This window comes from Styela clava, chromosome 2, assembly GCF_964204865.1.
Source record: "Styela clava chromosome 2, kaStyClav1.hap1.2, whole genome shotgun sequence".
Lineage (NCBI taxonomy): Eukaryota > Metazoa > Chordata > Ascidiacea > Stolidobranchia > Styelidae > Styela > Styela clava.
This window is the reverse complement of record NC_135251.1, coordinates 9733468-9756354: the sequence shown is the minus strand read 5'-3', so window position 1 is coordinate 9756354 and position 22887 is coordinate 9733468. Positions and strand designations below refer to the sequence as shown.

At 32.9% G+C, this 22887-nt stretch overlaps 1 protein-coding gene across 1 annotated transcript; it reads right to left on the bottom strand.

Moving 5' to 3' along the window:
• Positions 1 to 1792: 1792 nt before the first annotated feature.
• Positions 1793 to 11415, bottom strand: LOC120336695 (organic cation transporter protein-like). The gene is made up of 13 exons (XM_078110118.1): positions 11244 to 11415; positions 10674 to 10784; positions 10054 to 10180; positions 9530 to 9633; positions 8904 to 9058; positions 6397 to 6566; positions 5983 to 6114; positions 5254 to 5348; positions 4879 to 5013; positions 3770 to 3867; positions 3361 to 3469; positions 2919 to 3140; positions 1793 to 2249 (listed from the first exon to the last, which is right to left on the bottom strand). Exons 1-13 carry the CDS (start codon positions 11387 to 11389, stop codon positions 2120 to 2122), a joined length of 1734 nt encoding a protein of 577 aa, XP_077966244.1. The 5' UTR covers positions 11390 to 11415; the 3' UTR covers positions 1793 to 2119.
• Between the last annotated feature and the right edge of the window lie 11472 nt (positions 11416 to 22887).

Below are 22887 nucleotides of genomic sequence, written 5' to 3'. Positions count from 1 at the left end.
TTGTTGTAAGAAACGTCGGCATTGTGTCGTCGTAATTTCGGGGCTAGCCCCGATCGGCCCGATGATTTAGTAAAAGAAACAGAAAACAAACGAGACAAACGCGGCGAGTGGAAGATAAAAGAGAGAATACGATATACAATGAGCAACCGGGGCAAAATCGGCGTCGCCCCGTCGACGTTCGGCGAAGGCTTTGCGAGCGAAAAATGAACCATGTCGGGAGAATATGGCTAGTGTAGACAGTCTGTGCAACCGATATTGAGGTATTTTTCGAATATTTTTTATTATACCGAAAAAACAACCGGGGCATTGCCCCGGTTGGCCCTATTGACGCGCCGCCACTGCTATTTATTAACACGTCTGTATGTATGCTTAAAAGTAGATTAGCATGTTCTATCTACATTCCTTCTATAGTATCTTTGGTAATTGTGTTCTTTACGTATTCTATGCTATGTCAGATAGCAATTTTCACTAATAGATATACGAAGTTTCTAGCAATAAATACAGCCTGTCTGATTGCACCATGAATTTCAATTGAGCTGACCAATTATTAAGCACCATGAGGCTACTATCGCGCCCGCTTTTGTTACTGGGCCTTCTCACTGATGTGATGCCTCAAATCCATAATGTTTCTCATATTCATTTTGCGGAGTTTATTCACATTTACCCATATATACTGAATTGTATGGAGTAATCGTGATATTTTAGTGCCATTTTGTCTGAAGAAAAAAAAACAAAATTCATTTATTAAATCTATTTTACAGACGTTGACGTTTGACGTTCGTTTTGAAACTCCGGAGTTAGAATTTTAGGCAATCGAAACTGTTAAACGACTTGGATACCTCCACCAGGGAATGAAATTGATGTGTGTATCATTTACAAAAAAGTGGGCTTTAATTTCAGAAGTTCTTCTTTCGATTGAAGATTTGATGATGTCCTATTTTTCATCTAATTTGAGAAACCGACTCAAAATTGCACATACATAAAAAAACGCTCCTCCACACTAACTTCCGGCACTGGCGTTCCACTCACTACTCGGATAATTTCACGATTATAGCACGATCACGTCGTCATGGACTTAAAGCTGAAATTATGCATACACACTATACAAATTATTGTTTATAATATCATATCATATACCCTGACTCTCCATTCCGTTTGGTACTTTGCGTGCGTAAGTTTCAAGGCGTGTGACCGCCTACAGCGGTTAAAGCGTTATATTTTATTTAAATGTGTCGGCATCTCAGATTAAACATCTCGGGTTTATATACCGTGAACCCTCGACCTCCCACCTCATCAAGGGTGTTATAAATAGGGCCCAAATAAAACAAACCACTTAGAGATCGTGAAATATTAGTAGCTGCTTTTATGGGGCATTGTTCGGAGCAAATGCCGTTTATAAAAAAGATTTACTCATTAACTAGTTGATCTAAGTTCTGTTACGCATGAAAAATATACAGTATGAAAAGGAGCCCACCATTGTTAAACAAAACTATGTAAAGGAAGCCCTCCTTTGGTAAACGAAGTATGTACTGGAAGCCATTTCACCATATATCTGTCATCGAATTTGACAGTTTGGGTATTTCTCATTTTTGTAATATAAATACGAATTTACAAATTTATGTCTTTGTTAAAATTTTTGCCAAAGATTATAAAAACTACAAATTTTACTCAAATAATTAACGATCTTAGGTATATGATTTTTGCATAATTACTTATTATTCATTTTCAATCACATGAATTTTTACATCTGCATTATATAATTTCTGTTACTAGTGCCAATCTTCAAGGGCCATCTATCAAAGTAAATATAGGCTATCGTCTCGAAAGATAGTACAGCATAATAGTGAATTTCAAACACTGGCATTTGGGTGGATTTTTTTGAAAACATGGACAATGTGCATTAATGTTCGTTGGATAAAAACAATTTCTCATTACTGAACCTATTGTTTCTTCAAATTACACAATTTGGGTGCATATCTATCCATTATTTTCATTCTGCTGAAATACTATCAATCAAACTAGACTCGGAAAATTTTATTAATATTTTTTTAGAATAATTAGATAAATGATTTATCTAATTTTTGTAAATTTTTAATTGTCTCATCTTAGTTTTTTTCATTTATAGTTTTGTACTATTAATTCCAGGTAAAGCATCATTCTTTTCTCCTTCGTAGTCTTGATACGACACATTTTCGCAACCGCTTACTGTTGATATATCGCTTAGATCATCTTTTTCTTCATTTATTTCTCTATAACAATATAACATTTCGTTTAATGAGATCCCACAAGATGAAGAGAAATGGGTGAAAAGGAAATTTTATGATTTTTAGTGCAAAACAATTTCAAAAATTCATATCCGCTTGACCGAATTATTTAATATTACACTTTACGGAATTGTTTAGTGCAGGGATGTGCAAACTTTAAGCCGCAAGGCCAGATACAAACGACTAATTGAATCCGCGGGCCACTTGTAGTTGCACGCACTTTAAAGTCAGTCAGTCATCAAATCGGACACAGGTAAAGGGTTTGCAACGCAACGGGATTGGAATTACCTGCACGTACTAGATTATCTTGTATTAAAAACTCGTTTCGGGAGCAGTACACCACTCAAAATTGACACCTTGCCATTTTTCCTTGTTGGCGCATTCGGGCCGCAGGTTGCACACTTCTGGTTTGCTAAATTGCGTGTTTTCTACTGCAGTGGGTTAGTTGAACCAAATATTTCACATGATTTTTGATTCAACTAATCCACTTCAGCCTCAACGAAGTCGAGTATGCAAAGTGATTTGAATTGGTTTTCATAATTCGAACCAAAATTCGAAGATTACCATTTTGATAATGCTTCGTTTTATAGAAATTGAGCGTAGAATTGGGATTTAACGTTTTACCTAAAAAAGTTTGTGATAAATTAAACTCACTCTAGAAGTCCTTTGTAAAAAAGTTCAGCCTCCTCTAACGTTTGGGGCATTCTTTTCTTATTTGTTTCTGGATAGAGTAACGCAAGAAATCCGGCTATTATTCCAAAAAATCCGAATAAAGCACTTGGGAACCAGGGAATATAATCTTGAGCAAGAATAACGAACGGTGACAATATGCTTCCCCACCTTGCGGCCATAGAACCAACTCCAAGACCGTTAACCCTGAAATGCGATAAATTCAAAACTGCCAATGAAATAAAATAACAAAAATAATCTCGTATTTTATTTAGTTATTTATTATAACGGACATAAAAGTCAAATCTTTGTACTGTATCGTAATTTCCTAATTGAAGAGACTAAGTCAAATCTTGCAAAGAATCTAAGCGTGATTCTTTGAAAATTTGTTTTTCAAATGATTCCAAAAACACAATTTAAAACGCACCTGACGACCGTAGGATATAGCTCAGCTGTGTAGTTATAGATAATTCCAAAACCCGCACCAGCTCCTATTTTCCCGATAAACGCCATTGTTACTCCAGTTGTTATGACAGCTGAAATGAGATAAGTTTTTCTTGAATTGACGCATTGGGAGTCCATTTGATATGGATAATGATCTCTGAGAACAAATGGTGTTCTGAAAAGACTGACAACATGTCTCTGGAAAGTCACATACATTTTGTAAGACCTTGTCCTAGTTGAAAAACAATGTTTGAAATAATTTCAAAGGTTGGCCGATAATGAATTAGAGCAGTATTTTATATCTTATAAATTTTTTAACATGATTAGATATATACGGGGCATCGACAATCTGTCAAATAATTTCTTCCCTAACTCTCTTTTAATTATCTTACCTTGATTTCCATCTGCAAACTGAGCACATAACATACTTCCAATACAAGCACATCCGCCGAGAAGATAAGCACCAGAAAGTAGTATACGACGCCCGATTCTAATAAATAAAATGTATGCTTTATAATGCAAATTCAAAGACATCGTTTAAAAGAAAAAAAAGAAATATAGTTTTGAAAAAAAAAATTGAAAAAAGGTGTTATCTTGCATATCACTAGTGGATTGTCTTTTCTAGTTTTTTCAGATAATCCTATTTATCGTTATTTTGTCTCAGTTCGGTCGAAAATGAAATAGTTGTTAGTGAGTATAGTTTCACTTTTCGTCAAGTTTTTCAATCTTTAATGTGACAGAAAAGTCTTATATGAATTTATAAATATTTCTTCGGTACTAAAACATAATTCTTCAAATTTGGGGATCGGATAATGAAATACAAGTGCAGCATATCTAAAACCGATGGTGGTAAAACAAGGTATAGCATATCCCTTAGGAACCCAAAGTATGATTTTGAAAATATGGATTATACGCGTTAGGATAGGATAGGATTTACATATTTATTCCGGGGGAGAGGAAAACCGATAAAACGGCTTAATCATATGGCGAACCACGGCCTCTCGTGCGGTTACCAGTCCAGGTCGGGTATGCGATTAGTTGGTCAGTTATTTGTTTTCGGAAGCATGGACTTGATTCTGGAGGAAGCCGTAACCAACCAACGGTTACGTGAACCACCTTATACTACGGGGAGGAGTCCAGCGATCCTCTCGCACATGATCATCCTTGCATGGAATTCTAACCTGCGAACCCACGAAGGGTAATCAGAGATACGGTGGCGAGCGTATTCCTAACGCTTAGCACGATGCGCCACACCGCCGAGCCGCCGTTGATATATATCTGATGGACTAAGCGACTTTGCTCTTGTGCTCACTAGGAAGTATAATTATAAAACAAATATATAGGATAATTGCAAATCTATGTGCTGAATTATTTATTCAAACAAGAAATTTGACCACTTGTAATAGTAGAAAGTAGTCCAAATTAAAATTTCATTTTAAAATCTATGAAAAAAAACTCTCAAATATTCTGACGTTAATAGTTTTATCGCAAATATTCTTACCTATCCATCAGTGCAACAACGATAAAGTATCCAAATATTTCCATCACTCCGTTCAAAGCATTATTAAGGAATATGTTTCCAGATAAACTTCCAGCGTTTAACGATAACCCGTAGTACATGAGTGAAATCACGAACCTAGCAAAAATAAACAGTTGTTATTCCTAAAGAAAAGCGTTTTAATAGATTCTTCAATTCATGAAAATACTTGAAATTTTCTAATCATTGTCAGTATTGAAATGAACATGCATGTATAAATAACAATCGCGATAAAATGTACAACTTTGAGTTCATTGATCATAAGTTAAATTTGTTTCCGCTAATAAAACATTTTATTAACAGAATTTATTTTAAGCGTTATATGAATGATGCATTTACCAACTAAACATAACGTTGCACGTAATAAGTCGCATTCTTGGCTGTTTAAACAAATCTGTAACCGCATACTTCCGTTCTAAAGATTCTTTGTTTACCTGTAACGTTCAAAGAAAAAACATTAACAATGTATTTTGTGATTAAACTATTCAAAAAACTTTATTTTCAAATTTTAAAATGCCAACGCAAATTTGAAGCTAAAAAGTTAGTTTTATGATATCTTATATATATTTTACATAAATGATAAGTTTAGGGCAGTGCTTCTCAGCATTTTTTATATCGCGGCCCACTGTCATGGAGAGTTTTACTTCGCGGCCCACCTTTATTACCTTTTTTTGTTTTCTGGGTCATGATAAGTCGAGGCAGGGTTGTACAAAACGAATCGAATATATTCGAATATTGAAATAAGTTCAAAGTATGTGAATATATTTTCGAATAGTCACCTCGAGTGCTTAAATTGGTTGAATCAAAGGAAACCTCATTAGAAAAGCATTGATATCATTTTAAAAAGTCGAAATAATTCTAATTCTAACACAAAATATAGAAAAATACAAATAATTTGGCAGCGATTTCGCGGCCCACCGGCCCTGGTTTAGATCATGTTTTATAACCATTCATGTCCGTCGACACCAAACCAGAACTCAAACAATACCTTGCCAAGATCTAAAAAAGAGTTCGGTATTCAAATTCAATTGACTAACTATATAACACAATAAAACACATGCAAAGTACATCGCCTGTTTCTGCTTCTTCCCAAACATCGTTGTGAATTTCTTTCTTATTGTGTTTTGCAAACTTGTGTGATAGTTCTTTTCCTTCGTCATCGCGTAAATTTGAAAAATGCCACCGGGGAGATTCTGGAACCTAAGTGTTAAACAAAAAGTTGTAGAAATTTAAAACTATTTTCCCCTCAATACTTTGCTAGTATACTAAAGGTTTTCTACAGACGTTATTGCTAGATTACTACAGTATCGAATATTTCGTGTACAAATTTAATCGACAACTTATTTGAAGCATAATATTAATATTTATTTGTAAAAATACAATGAATGAACAAACCAATTTGAATAATAATCATAAAGCAATAATCGAAATCTATCAAAGATTTTTGTAGTTCAATCTTTAGGTATGTTAAGTTTCACTTACCAAAAAATGGAAAAATATGTAAGGAATAGGAGTGAGTGAGATCCCAAGATAAAAATATCTCCAGTCACGAAGAAAATACGAAAATAAAGAGGCCAAAATGTATCCCACCGCAAATGCGGTGTGTGCATGGATTCCCGTAGGTGTTCGCTTATTGCCAGATATTTCAATAACTGAAAATAAAGTAAGTAACAATATCAAGCTTACTTATATTTGCTAGTAACGGAGTTGTCTAGGACAGTGATTTTCAACCTTTTTTGTACCGCGGAAGACTTCTTTTAATCTAAAATTGTGGCGGAACACCAAACGAGATTTTTGGAAATAAACTATATTATGCAAATAACTGACGTCGATCATTTCGGCATGAAAATAAAATAACGAAATCAATAATATAGCTTGTCAACTTTAGCTGGAAAAGACGTGACACATTCCGATTCAGAGCTACAAGAGCTAAAGTACAGTACAAATGAATGTTTTTGCAAGTTTGCTTATGAATACTAGGATTACGGTAGCTAGAAACAGAAATGGTATTTTAATGTGATATTTAGGTCTGTTTCGAAGAGTTTCAAATATTTTATTCTGTAATTGAGGAGAGACAAACACGCAGCTCTTTCTCAACGGCTCTCAATTTCTCGCGTTTTTTTTAAACGCAACAGGAGTCCAGAAGATCGCATGTCGATTTGGAAATTAATAGAAACATTGAAAATTGGCAACAAAGCAATTTTTACTGTTTAATTTTGTCATAATCGCTACTTTTTTTGCCTCCTGAACGTTTTCATATTACTGCCTTTGTTCTTGTGCGCAGGTATTAATTCTTGCCGATCGGCGGAGATCGAAGTTTCATATTTTGGTATAACTATATGCGTTCACATCGGCGACAGATGTTAATGACATTAAGGAGCGATTCTAAATTCCAACTCAATTTTATTCTGATTTTTATCATTTGCGCTGGCTCAGATCTAACTTATCGACGTTTGCAAATAAACGTCCAAGTTTTAAACGAATAATATTATCCTTATCGACAACGGGATGCACACATTTATTAAGACGATAATTGAGTTTCTTATGCTCCACACTAGTGTCAGTGTTATTTCCGGAATAAATCAATTAGATACTGTGATTAGATAAATCTGTGATTGCGTGAATCCTGAATGTTGATTTAAAAGCTGAAATAAAGGGATTTCTACTTGGGATTAGGCGAGATGACGATGAAGAGTACTTTTTAACGATATCTTACATGCGCGACCTGATGCCAAAAAAATGTGAACAATTTGATATTGTAAACTATATTTTGCCCAATTGCTTTTGTGCTGATTAGACGCTGTTTAGAATTAATCACCTCGAGTTTTAACGATTTCTTTTCCAACAAAACAATACCGCGACCATTATCATAGCTAAAATTGTTACCTACAAATTCACAATTTTATTTACGGAATTTGCAAATTCAACACTTTACTTGACGATTTTGATGATGCCACGCCGTAATTATTACTGCAAAAAAAGCTTCAAAATGCAACGAATGTAATCAACTCCGATGATGACTCCATTCATGGTCGAGTATAATGTTCACATCTTGGAAACATTATTTGGTCAAGAATGGAATTGATCACTAAAAATACACGCCGAGATAAAGTCCATTGAAAGGGAATATGGCCTGTCATTTCTTATCTGGTTACAAGTTTTTATACTGACTTTCCAAAACTATGACTCGCCGTTCATAAATCGACGCTATTTATATTATTCAAATGACGTCATAATACTTCCGAAAAAGCAATTTTTCGCGGAACACCTGGAGGTCTCTCGCTGAACACTGGTTGAAAATCACTGGTCTAGGACATCCATATCTGACATATTATATTTCAATTGTTGTAATATACCATATCAAATATTTAGGCAACCAAATCGAACAATATTTTGTTCCGAATTAGTAGATTTTTTTATTTACAAAAGATAATAAATGAGTATTGTTTTTTTTGTTTATTCAAATCTGACGTACGTATAATGTAAATAGTTCGATAAAATATATTTGAGACTATATGTACTTGAACCTAGAAAGTTTTTAAATATAAATATTATCATCTGTTAACTATTCAAATTCAGCAACTCAAAAACCCTATTTTAGTATTTAATTAATATATTTGCAACATAACCTTTTATTTGAAATTCACATAAGTGGTCAAATATTGATGATATGTTCTATTCCTTACTGATATTTCACCGCAAATTAAATATTTAAATATTTCCTTACGTGTTTAATTATTTGAAAATTATTTGTTTCCAACAAATTATAACAAGGTTTGAAAGCGATATTACAAAACACGATCGTCAAAAAAATTTGCGAGGGTGCATTTGCTTTTATGCATATACTGAATCAGAAAGGACAAACTTGAAAAATGAAGATGCTATTAATTCGGTTTGTTTGGAAATTGTTATTCAATCTTGTCCTTTGCGAGTTATCATTAGTTTCATCTGATATTTCTGTTTAAGCTAGAATTTGTTAAAAAACTTACCATACACTGTCATAGATAGAAAAGATCCATGAGAAAACATTGCAACAAAAAACCTGAGTATAGCAAACAACCAAAAATATGGAGCAAATGCAGTCGCGATACCAAATACCAAAGCTCCAATGTTTGTCAGAAACATGGTTATGCGGCGGCCATATCTGAAAATAATAATGAAATATATTTGTCATTGCATTTATTACATTAAAAATTTTAGTTTTATGTAATACAGAGGATGAAAAATCGACACATTAAATTTTCTGGGATAATTCTTTGTTTGTAAAATGAAGCAATCAACAGCTTTTTTGCCTGTTTATCACATACTGAAAATGTTTACAAAACCCCCGGCTTCATCTTTATGGTGTTCTTTGCATGAAATTTACATGACATCTATGTGAGATTTCAGTTTGAATAATAACATGAATGAAATGACTATATTAGCTGGTAATACAATGTAAATAATTTCAAATTAATAATGTTTTAAAATAAAATTCAATTGGACTCAATTTGAGGATAAAATTGACTATATATATGTTAGATATACATGTGACTTTTTTATCAATATATTTTGCAGAAGAACTCAAAATTCAGTTGGATATAGTAGGATACGATTAACTTAAAATTGTACTTACAAATCAGATGTGTAACCGAATACAATTGCACCTGCCCACATCCCAGCAAAATAGAACGCAGTCACTGCAGTGCTGATGATTTTTTCGTCGCATATCATTCCCCACTGTGTAAAATGAAAATTACGTAAAATATTGTGAGTGAAAAATATAATTATGTGAATACAGACTCCTTTAATTGAAAGGGAATATCTAACTTAAAACCAATGATGATGAGGTAACAAACTGTTCAGCACAGCGGGTAGTCACTTTTTGTGCCACATGAATCATTTTTAACACTGATTAAAATTAGACGAATCTTGTACAATGCTATTATTAATTTTCACTAGACATCATTTTTATTCTGTGTTTTATATATATATATATATATCTTTTGGCCATTAAATATTATTTATACAATCTCTTAAATAATATTTCATTTAAAAAATAGCAGTCAGTGGAATTGTTGAATGCATCGAAAATTCTGTAAATCATATTTCTTAAAAATTTTCGCAATGTATTACACGCAAAAATGAGGTAAATCTTACCGTGGTATCAATAGTACTTGTGAATTCCGTAGTATCAAACCAATATCCCATATCACATTTGATCGCTGGTGATGATTTGTTGACACAATCAAACGTACCATCGCATTCACTCAAGTCGTATCCATACCTGAACGAGGTTGAAATATTTGTTTGTTTTGTGATGGCGCTTATACTTACATAAAAGTTGATAAAATTTTATCTGTTTTGCAGGCAATGTTATTTTGTTAGCGCTTACATGGTTAATAAACCTATTTTATATAGCACAAAAATCCTTGTTATTTACTTATAAAAAACAATGCACTATCTCAAATTTCGTTTCAGACAAATATGATATAAGTAACTGTTTTACATGTCTACAAAAATTACCAGACGCTGTGCAAAAGTTTTTCATCAAAACGAACACCTGAAATGAGCTTCATTTCATTTTTTCCAATGTGAATACACACATACTCAATATTTCCCATATCACAAGCCATTTTATTTATGAATACAAAATGCAAGGTCACAAATTTTTTACTATGTTTGTTACCCATAATTAAAAAGACTTTCAAGACAAACATTCTTCAAAAGGGTAATAAATTAGTATTAAATTAAATACCAACATAGAGTATTAAACCAACCGTTCACAAGTGTCATATTTCCCGGATTTGTAAGGTGTCGTAAGATTCAGTATGTCGCTTTCGTTTAAATTCGGATATACTGTTGCGTTGTCAATCGGTGGAACGTTGCATCTGGAAGTAATATCAATTGTACGTTTTTTATAGCACTTTAGGACACAGATTAAAAATTTTACAACTGCAAAATAATATGCCATATTAAAGAATTGCGTAAGATGCTCTTTCTTAATCTTTTACTTATAAAAACAAATGAATATTTTCCTATATCAAGAGCCAGTCTTTTGCCCAGAAAATCATAAGTACGAGTACAATATAAGTTTGCAGAACTTTTCTATTCGTTTCCATGAGCAAATGCTGCACCGATTTTAGATTAAAATAAACGTCTTATTCATTTATCCCAACTTATACTTATGAAGAATTAATTATACTATGTTGTCGTTTTAGCTTTTCCCAGGAGAAACATTACTTTGCATTATACAATGACAAAACATACAATAAAAAGACACTTTGTTGGAAAATATGTGCCAAACCCGTGCCAATTCACTAACTTAAATAAGAATTATAGCAACATACCTGTAGTCAATGGGAGGAGCGTAAAACACGGAAGCCAAATTATGCAATCCAGAAGGTATTCCTAGCCAATACGTAAGAGCGCATAACATAATTTGATATCGGCCAAGATGGCCGATTTTATCCAACACAATATCAAATTCAATCATTTTGTATTTATATCTAATATTTAATGATATACTTTTTTAAAAAGAAAAAAAATTGCGAGTGTTACAAAAACGTAAACCCAAAGAAAGGATTCCATGCTTCATTCTATTTTTGAAAATTGGCGGTTTCAAATATAACACAATGCTTGATCAATGACATATATAGTATTTTTATCAATTTATGAATATGTAGAAGGGGTTCAAACCTTGAGATAGAGATTAAATTTCAATTATAATAGGGCGTTTAATCTTGAAAAATCTTGAAAATATCGAACAATTTTATTAATTTAACTAAATTAAAGTATTTATTCGGGTAATTTTTTGGATGACTAAACGAAATTGTGAAACTCATTGTGTCAGCACTTTCATGTTGAAGCGCTATAGGACCGACCCATTGACTAAAAAAATTATTCAGTATCCAAGCATTGCAGTTTGCGAGAAAGTAACTGAATTTCTGCACATTTAACTTGATTTTTACAATAGTTTGTGTGATAAATTCTAATAAAAACTTTCCCCTTTTAAATATGTTAACCTGCAATGTCACTGGATATATATTTACGTTATTCGCATTCACATTCTGATAACAGCATGAACAATTTTTCTTATCATTGAGTGAAATACAGTATTACTGAAATAGGTAATTAGGTATTTAAACTCACGTTATAATTTTTTTAAATAACTAAATTAAGGATTCAACTTTCTGCAGAAAATTCAAACCAGTGAAATTACAACTTTTTGCGTCATATTAATTGAAAACTTTGCTTTTCTTGGTACATACCTTTCGTCTACACGCAATCTTATTTATATGTTCTAAATCCATACCTTTTGGTAAAATGCCAAACGAATTTTTCTAAAGCTTCTAAATTAACTTCTACTTGCAAACTAACGAGAGATCAAACAGCAGTCGATGTGTATAACGCTATGAATGCAGTAAACAAATGTTTGCCCATTAATGGCTAATATTAGCTCAAGGAGCGCTATCCTCAGTAAATCTTAATTGACTTATAGAATCACTGATTTCCTTCGAACAAAAGTATAACAACAGTCAATAACTTTTAGATCCAACAAGGTTTTCAAAAGTGTCATTCATATGACGCAGATTTCTAATATAACCATCCAAGCTTGGTTGTTTGCAGAAAGTACTCGCACATATAGTGTTTAAAGATATCAAAAAATATATACAAGACGATTCCACAGATTAGACTATAAAATGAACAAAACAGCAAAACAAAAAAATTAAAAACAGCTTCTGAAAACAATGGGGATAAGTGAGACTTTTGTTCCATGTACATACACATCTCTGAATAGTAAACGAATTTTATGGTCGAAATAGATCACTTTGATGCGTTGAGGGGGGCGTGTGCCCTAATATTCAGAGGTGTAACGTCATCAAAATTGGTTAACTTGAAAATTCTGTAAATACAATCGTGAATTTTAGAGTAACCATTCTTGCAATAATAGTGGTTTTGACGTTGTTCTGTTGGAAAATAACACAAGAAAACGTTGAAATAAAATTTATTTAATTAGGAATAATTACTAGACACAAAATCTTCAATAGAAATTTTGGAATTTTGGCGTAAACATTTTTTTTTTAGAGGAGTGCGTTTTACATATATTGCTAAATAGAACTGAATAGAAAAGCCGTGAGTGAAGCTTTAGGGCTTAATGGTTGACAAAAAAAAAATAACCCATGTAAAATGACACCAGACCGACCAGTTGGGTAGGGCTAAGAGATTTTACCTGCAGGTGGGTGAATACCTGACACAACCACTTCAGATAAAAGACCAAATACATAAGAACCCGACTTTTGATTGGGCGGTAGGATTTCAGAGGGCCCACTTGTCAATTTATTTATCTAGCCTGATTAATTTGGATCAAGTTTGCCATTAAATAAAAAAAATATACATTATAGTAGCAGACAACAGTCAGGTTGTGCTTTGTAGTTTTGCTTTATGTTTATGATATCTTATTTGAATCAAATTTTCAAACTAATAAGTTTGAAAAAAAAAAAAATTAAAAATACTGACCATAAAATCGTTCTGATTCCATATCGAGGCTTTTGATACATTTGTTTTAATCGTTTCTGCATGAAAATATTAATACGGAGTATACTAGGGTATTGTGTACTGAACTGCAAGTTCTTTCTCCTTGTTTATTCTCTACTTCGGATCCGTATGTGTCAGTTGCCACAAGGATGCTTGAACGAGATAGTATTATAAAGATAAATAGGTATTGCATAATCTCTTTCCACGAAATAGCAAGTATATTTGAGAGCTTTCGTTAGATCATAGTCTAACTTCTTCAAATGAAACAAGATATGGCTTCAAATGATATAGTTTATTAGTCAGTTAAACATAATATACTGAAAATTACAAATATACTTGTTATTTCGTGGAAAGAGATTATGTTATTTTTATTTAAAATATTAATAATTGGATAAAATCAAAATTATATTATGAAATCACAATTTTCCCCGAAAATCAGTGAGTATAGTCTCATACTATGTTAACTTTTTAAATCTCATGTTCATGTGCATGACCATGTCTTGTAAATATATAAATATAAGTTTTGTGTGAAAAAGCTTACTTGAATAACTTATTTTATTGCTTAGTGAAAATAACCATGCCACCAACATTATATGTACCTTGTAATCACATCTCGTGGAAACCTACTATAAGTTTTCCTGTATGTTAATTTACACATATAAATGACAAATTTACTTTGCACTGATAAAGGTGACGCATGTACACTGTTTGCCTTGACATATGCAAACATGTTCTTGTGACTTTATATGTTTCCAAGCATGAAATATCGAGTTATAATACGAGTTGCGTGTCATGTTTTAGTAACATGGAGAGTGATTGAATTTTGCGTTGGTAAACTATAATGCGATTAAAAATTAAAGTTAGGCACTAATGAATGTCATTAATCTCATAAAAAACAACTGGGAAACGTATTTATTGATTAAAATAGTTGTATTATAATCTTGATAAGCTTATCGATATTAATGTTGAACAATACGGAATGGCATACCAAATGTACTATTGCGTGGTCGATTTTGTAAGTGTTCAGGGATTAACAACGCGACTTAAATGACACAACATTTCTAAGCTGTTCAATTTTCCATTACTTATTACATCTAAAAGTTTTTTGAAAATAAATTATGTGTGAGGATTTTGAAATTTTCCCTTTTTATATTTCTGAAAAAGAACATTTTTTATGCAATATCTTAGTTATAATATACCGTAGTTCTGAAAAAGTACACATATTATCAGCACTATATTTACAGAGTGTATACTGAGCACAACAAAACTTCAGACGACTAGTCGTTTGACAAGCAAACATATATATATAATAGGTAAATGGTTAAAATTCAAGGTCATCATTTGCGTCACTCGAGTAGGCAATGAAATTGACTAATTATAGAACACGTGGTTAAAGATGTATTTTATACCATTACAAAAATTCTTAGTTACATAACATTAGGCTTGCACGTAATTGACAAAAATCAATTCCGTAATTACGGCAAAATCAATTACGTAATGACCCCGTAATTGCGATATTTTTCCACGCATTTAAACCTATCATAACAACCAATTGAATCCACTTCTTTTCCGAATGGGACATTGAAGTTGGGTTTTCATATTCTTGGCAGTTCTACACGCCGGCGGCAGATGTTAAATACAAATATCGAGAAGTGAATTCAAATTAATTTTATTCTGATTTTCATCTTTTGTGTTAGCTTTGGTTTTCCTTTATCACCTTCGCAAATTAACCGTCCCATTTTTATGCGATCAATTTTATTTTATCATTACCGACACTGGTATACGGATATTTATGAAAACGATAGTTTTTTAAAACCACCTTAGCACTGAATAAAAATTACGGGTTTCTAATTCATTAACCAACGACGAGCGTATTCTCTCGTTTGATTATACTTGCGATTTCCTCGCGACGAAGACTTGTTTTTGCAGCGTCTTCTGCATTATCCGACATTACTGCCTTGTTAGCATTTTATAATAATAATTATTGATGTCGACTTATTGACGATATTCCGATTACCATGCTTCATTTTACATTTAATCATTTCGCGGACTGAATGTTTATAACATTATTTGCGATAAATTTAGATCAAATATTATTTATTTGCGTATAATTTAAATACCGAACTTATATGATATGCCTTCTCCGAAAATACAAAGTTATATCGCAAAACAATGCATTTTGTGACATTTATTTTACACTCACGACATTTATTTGCTAACTCAAGTCGGCGATCCTATCGGCCAAGATTGACACAAATTCGGTCGAGTGCCGGTGGTATTCAAGTCGACGATAAATCAAAATAAGTTGCCGCATTTGGTAAGACAGTTAATCATATATGGCCGAAAAATTGAGAGGAATTGTGAAAAACGATATAACGATAAAACCGCTAACAGAACATCAAGATTTTGTAATAGAAAATGGATCTCGCACAGAATAAACACACAGGCTCATATTTGATAGCAGTTAAATTTTTAGCGGTCCGCGAGAAATCCGTCGTTTTGTTGTTTCTCTGCCGTCTCAATCGCTTTACCGATGCCGAGAAGACGAAGTTGCGTTGGTTCATTACGCAATCTCTCTTTTGTCGTCATATTGCTATTTGATAAGCGCGACATTAATTATCACGGCGAGGTATTGGCGCGAGTAATCAATCGCTCTTTTCGCCTATTTCGTTCCATTCGTCGCGAAAGCTCTTCGTTAAATTTCACAAGATCGTCGTGTTGAAAGGTTATGGATATTTTCCTGTTTATACCCCAAGTCTAAAATAAAACAGCCAAAAACAGTATGATATTCCATGTTCATATATCAAGTGTTGATATTAACAATAAAGAATGGTTAAGCATTGCTAATCCACACTTGGTGTGTCAATCGGTCTCAACGCAATTCTATCACTTATGTACGGTTAAGTTTAAGTCGCGGGAGAAGTTAAAACCAGGTGTGTTGGCGTCAAACGTCCCTACTCAGTTCTTCCCCCTTAACTACGTTAATAATTTACATTGGCCATGCCAGATAAGTTGATAATAGGTTAGTAAATGGCAACGCGTCATGCCTTCCTTCACCTACGTAACAAGAGAGAGAAAAGTGAGAAAAACGGCTGCGAATACCGGAACTCTAACTTCTTTTACTTGTTGAGCTTTCATTTTTCGCAATCGACGAAATTGACTGCTTTGAAGAAAGCTGTTTCAATGCAATAATTACGACTTTACGTAATTCGTAACTTCCCTTCCGTAACTCCAAATAATTACGTAATTCCGTAAATCCGTAAATTACGTGCAAGCCTACATAACATTGATAAGTTTATATGGAATACATATAGATGGCAATGTACTTAGTCTCCCAGATATATCACCCTAACTAACCATGACTTGACATGAAACTGAAACCTGTAGTTAGGTTAGATTTAGACATTCCCAAAATCGAAAGAATTCACATCGTTTTAGTCACTTTTTAGCTTTTAAAAACAACATTAATTAAAAACGTTGCCATCAGTTTTCCCATAAATATATATAAATATTACATATTATAAAGTGAAAATTAACATGAACGTAACAAAAATATAGATCACCTTCGTACATTCGCGGAGTGAAGTTTTGCGACATCTACCCTTAGTTATACGGCATGGGAACTTCAAATATTTGTATGAGAGAGAAGCTCACTCTTTGTATAGAACAGTGGATCCAATACTTTTAGATCAATTCCCCTATTTGCTTAATTTGGAACGCTTTATATTTTCCTCACTATGCATAAAATCTCAGTTTACGTTGTTTGTTCAATCTTTAAGATATTTTTAGCTGGTGTTACTCTCAACTTCCAGTCTGGTTTTTGCGCAGATTCCTCCATTTTAAATTCTGTCAAAATTTTCCCCCGGAAAGAAATTTCGCTTCGATTCAGAAATGCTGGTATAAAACTAACGTATGACTAGATAAAGCCCTGCTTGGCCTGTAATGTATTAGATTTGGGTTATCGTTGAAATGCGTATTAATTGGGTGTTCCAGGCATTGACTGTGACAAAATGTATGACAAGCATTCAAATACAGTACATGGTAAGACTTCCGGGTGTTTTCATTGGGCTTTTTTTATTTATTTATCATCACGCAATTATTATTTTTATTTGGTTCTAAATGGGTTTTACCACTTAAATTCCGAGCATTCTTAATTAACAAGTGCGTTCTGGTTTTAATATTTAACATCGTAGACATAAGGCTTTGTTTCATCGGTATTGAGCTTAGAGCTGAACTCGGTATTTTCACCAATATATTTCAAAATAGCGCTGTCAAGATGTGATTCGTCAGTCTGGGTTATTAATAATCAATAGAGGGCGCTGTTGGTTGACAATATTTTATTTGCTAAAGTTCCCACAGGTTGTGAGACAATTATTATTGCGCTTTTGGACTTGTGTTGTACCGTTATCATACAACTAAGTTAAACAATTTTTCTAAAATTAAAATTTGCCTTCAAATCCAATGCTTATTACATATTTTATAATTGTTAAAAATATATATCATTGTTATTATTATATCATATTGGCACTATTAAATTTAGGATTTGATGATTCAATCTATGAATCCGTTACCCGTTTGACATAGTGGGTCTATATTTTTATAATTCTTGTATGAACTATGCGCATTACTAGATTTTGACTACTCAATTTACAGTCAATATAATTTGAAATCTTCTGTTTATTTTTCGTCGATTATGACCCTTTATGAAAGCTGTCAATTTTAAATACCGAATCTTGCAAATTGAGATAATGATTTTTAAAAAGTTGAAAATTTTTTCATCAGCAGAAGTCTTCCTTATTTGGTAAAGTTATAATAAGTTTACAGTAATCCCGAGATATCACGTAAAATTAAATTGCAATTTTTATCGATCAAATAACGGGCGAGAGTTTTTTCGACTGTGTGGAATGGCTCGTATTATTATAAATCAATTCGAATTCACTGGTCTTTCTTTGCTCACAGGCTCTGCACATAAATCATTATAGTAAATTATGTAAGCGTAGTAAATATTTTATCATCGAATAAATATTATTGCTTATTGAAGAACACAATACCAACAAGGTGGTAAAATTCCACATTAAAATGTCTCATCTGTAAAGAATTCAGAAATATTCCTGTCCAATGGTGGCATCAATTTTATACTTAGGGACACAAATCGTAGGCTGCATTTAAAATAAATGAAGGTGATATATTTATACAATATACCACTCTGTACATAACGCATCCATAATAAATCAATAGATAACGACCTATTTTATTTACGAGCCACATAAGCTAGCAAAACATAAATGTAAAAATAAATATATAGGATTTTGAATAAACAAGATATTATATAAAAAAAAAAACATAATGAATATAGTGTAAAATAATGTGTTACCAACACAACATTTCTCATAGTGAGATTTTAAATAGACATTATGGAAAAACGATTTAAATCTACGCTCCCTTACATTTGACGGTTTATATGTATTATAGGTTTTAATCAAAACTACCAGGACAATAATTAAAAGTTTTGAACGTTGCAGTTGGGGCGCATTTATAGCGCCAACAGTAGAAGAATTAGTAATTCAAGCAAAAAGTTAACATTTTCAACAACAAAACGGAGAACATTTTTGGGAAAGAACTCTTCAAACCAATAGTATGCAATTGCCCTGAAAACTAAGCAATGTTTTTTTTGTTTATTATTCTCTCTTTGAAGAACAAAGAATCAAACCATTCATTGGCTACAGGCAAATATGCGTCTTTTAATTTATTGTACGGCCTTATGCTGAGTAAATTTTCCCCGTTGAAAATTATTTGTAATTTTCTCTGGTTTGTCAAAAATATTAGGCCTACTTTTTTATGCCAATATTGCGTTGATATAACAATGCAAGTTTCACTTCCTTTTTGTTGATATTGCATCACATGATGGAGGAGTTCAAGTTAATGAATCCAAAGGTGGCCCCCGATGAGGACTAATACCCTTATTGTCATCTTTGAAGAGTGAGTAAGGCGACTAGTGTAATAATTTCAACTGCAACAAGAGAAGGTCGGAAAGGTAGACATGAAACTGAAGATGCTAATTTGAGAGACAAAAGAAAGCTATTGTGTATATGGCGAATATCTAAGCTATTACTGTTAGCGTATAGTGTGAAGCCTTTGTGGAACTGAATGCTCGTAAGGATGAATTCTTGTCATATCTTGCCAGTCCATGCTTCTTGATAGAAATTGAATTCTACATAAATTAACAACGCAAATAGAAAAGACATAAAAATCTTGTTTACATGGTCGTATAGTAAGTCAATTATCCGGACATCTTGGGAGGTTAGATACCGTCGCCCTAAGAATATAAAGATAATGGGTATTCGCAGTCAGAAATATGAGGTTCAAACGAAGGAATAAATGAACTTTCATATCAAAGGCACATATAGAAAAGATGATTTGTACCTCCGTCCACTTGCCGGCCAAGCGGAATACGAAAGGGTTTATTGAGGCCGCTATGTGGTAGACCATATAAAATAGGTTGTACTGCTTGCCATCATAGAAGTAACTGAACAATCGACCTGTATATTTCAGCTAAAACCAACGAACTGTTTATTTTGTCTCTAGACCAGCGTTTCTCAATTTTTTCCGGCCACAGAACACTTACACTTTTTATCTCACCTCGCGGAACACCAAAAAAATGGAAGGGTAAAATTGATAGAGAAAAATGGTGTAATGTAGCGGTTCCCAATGGGTTCGTCGTGGCGACTTGCCAACTGCGCCCCGAAAACTAACAGAAATGTGTTAAACATACCTAAATATAATTGAATATTTTACATATTTCATTTATTATAAATGTTTTATTGTTTCTTAATTTGATTGCTGTGTATATGAATCCACAAATTCATTTTACCTTTCTATGTCGTTTACTTTCCATTATGTAGTGCTTGCCTCTAATGTTTCGTCTAATGGAGATAGTAAGTAATTGCTGCAAGTTTGCAAGCTGCAGTTTTTTACCTGCTGAATCGAGTTTAACGCAAAATGAGTAATTTTTTCAGCATTTCAAAGTAAAACCAGATAGATATGTGGAACTATTTACCTGTATTTTTTAAACCTACCTGTTTGCCTATAGCAAAACCCAAAGGATTGCTGCAAACTCGATAATGAACTTAAAACAACAAAGATACAGAATTCTAGAATTTATAACCGCTTTATAATATTAAATATTTTTACTGTGACCTTATTTCAATTGGTGCGAACATGGTGGGAGCTGACTCTGATGACCGCAGGGTCGTATCGCTGCCTCCAGTCCATACCGAAGACACGTTGTTCTTATTGCTTTATATTTATTATTATTATCATTGTATTTATGTTTTTTTTTCTGGTTGACGAATAATAAATCTCTCTCTCTCTCAGTCAAAAAGCTAGACCGACGGTTGACGAAAATGCCACTACCCTACCTCATTTAGTCCGCTTCAGGCCGACGGCGACGCGATATTGAGCGGGCAGTTGGGCGACAACTTCACGATCCCTAGATCGCGATGGCGACCCATCAAGACGTATTTTCGATTTATTTTCCACGGAACACTCGGAAGACGCTCGCGGAACACTACAACCACAAGCCTTTTGGGTAGACGAAAAACCTCATGTTTCAAATATACACAAAATAAATCATATTATGCCCGCTTTAAAATTTTGCATATTATCAGGTATTTTACGCTAAAACACACTTAAGACTATAAAAGCCTTAATCGATTTGGATAAGCTTCCAAAAGCAAAATTTAACTCGATTCAATGTGTAGCACTTTTAATATCTTATAGTTTACTTGATGATGAACGCGGTATTGTATTCAAATGCCGACATAATACGCTGGAACAAAAATTATAACAGCAAGCAAAAGCTTTTGATTGCAGATCCTAATTTGAGTGTTTCGACATGTTTAAGATATGGAAGGCCTTCGAAATGCTATCTTTATTCACTGAATTTACAAAGTTTGCATTAAATTAAGGCTAATTTAGAGTGGTTTAAGTGCGTATTTTCAACGCCAATATTGTTTTCTAGGCAACTTACATCTCTCTAATGAGGGATATTCTTCTCAACCCACCGATAACAATGATTTCTGAATGAATTACTGTCTTCAAACGTATTTTATTCATTTCAAATTTATTTATGAGATGTTTGTCTTTACAATATATGGATTTATTAAAATAACGTTATATTTAATTCTAGTGCTAATGCATGACTATTCTTGTTAAAATAGGAAAATTTATTAAATCGCTCAGATAGATAATTTTTAATTGGACTTGAGTCAGCATGTGAGGGTGGCTGCTTTTACTTTAGATAACTGAAATTTAACGTTTTATAGAAATGGTTTACAGTTTCACGTTTACTTTGAGTGACAGGAAAACATCATTTTCATCTAAGTTACCTCTTATAATAAAGATTTTTGAAGAATGTTACTTTCTTGGAATATTTTTGATTGACCGTGGAAACACTGATAGTATTTTTGTCTGTACCATATTTGGCCTTGTCCTCGTTGGAATGGCGTAATGAATTTACTAGAGCAAATGTTTTACTAATTTGGATGTAAATTTGCTTGGAAAATTTTCATTCTAATTCACGACGTTAAAAATAAATTCAACTGCCAAATGTCACGTTTGTGAAACTTCTCTTTACGTATTTACGCAATTGTTACTATTTTTTTTTCATTTTTCATGCAGTCATGTTATAAGCCACAAACAAATCGTGACAGATATCAGATTTGAAAACATATGTTTTACTAGAGGCCAAGTTTGACTGCATTGTGTTTTCCCTTAGAATGAGATAATTGTGAGAAGTTAAAGTAAGGATAGTCTTCGAGTATGCAATAAGATATCTATATTGAACTTAGCAAAAATATGGCTGCAACAGTACAATTTTTTATTACTGACGTTCTGGAACGTGACATCCGGATATAAACGTAGATGTTAGGGCTATAAGAATTTAAAATCACAGAGAAACTCACTGTATTGATTTCAGTCGGGCATAACGCACGTGTAGTAAGAATTTTTGTCTCGGATTTGTTTAATTTATTTCGTATCGTCCATTGCAGCAGAGAAATTGTAGTACGTTTGAAGCCAAGACTCGAGGCTATATCGTATAGTTAGTTATTCCTAGAGAGATCAAATATCTATTTTTGATATATGACGTATATTTTCTGCTTTTGATCTCTTACAAAATAGACAAAATATATTCAGTTCGAGGTTCTCCAATATTTTTATAGTTTGAGTTTTAAATTTTTACATTTTTAATGTCAAATTTTAATTGTCAGACATAATGAAAACAACTTTAATCGTTGATATATTAAGCTTCCTAAAATGAAAGTTGTTGATGTGAAAGTTGTAATTCGGGTCTTCGAGTTCACGAGGCTACGATATGTTGATAATATATTTAAAATAAACTTATCAGATATGATAACAGTTTTGATTTTCTTCCTACAGAATGATAGCTAACGTAAA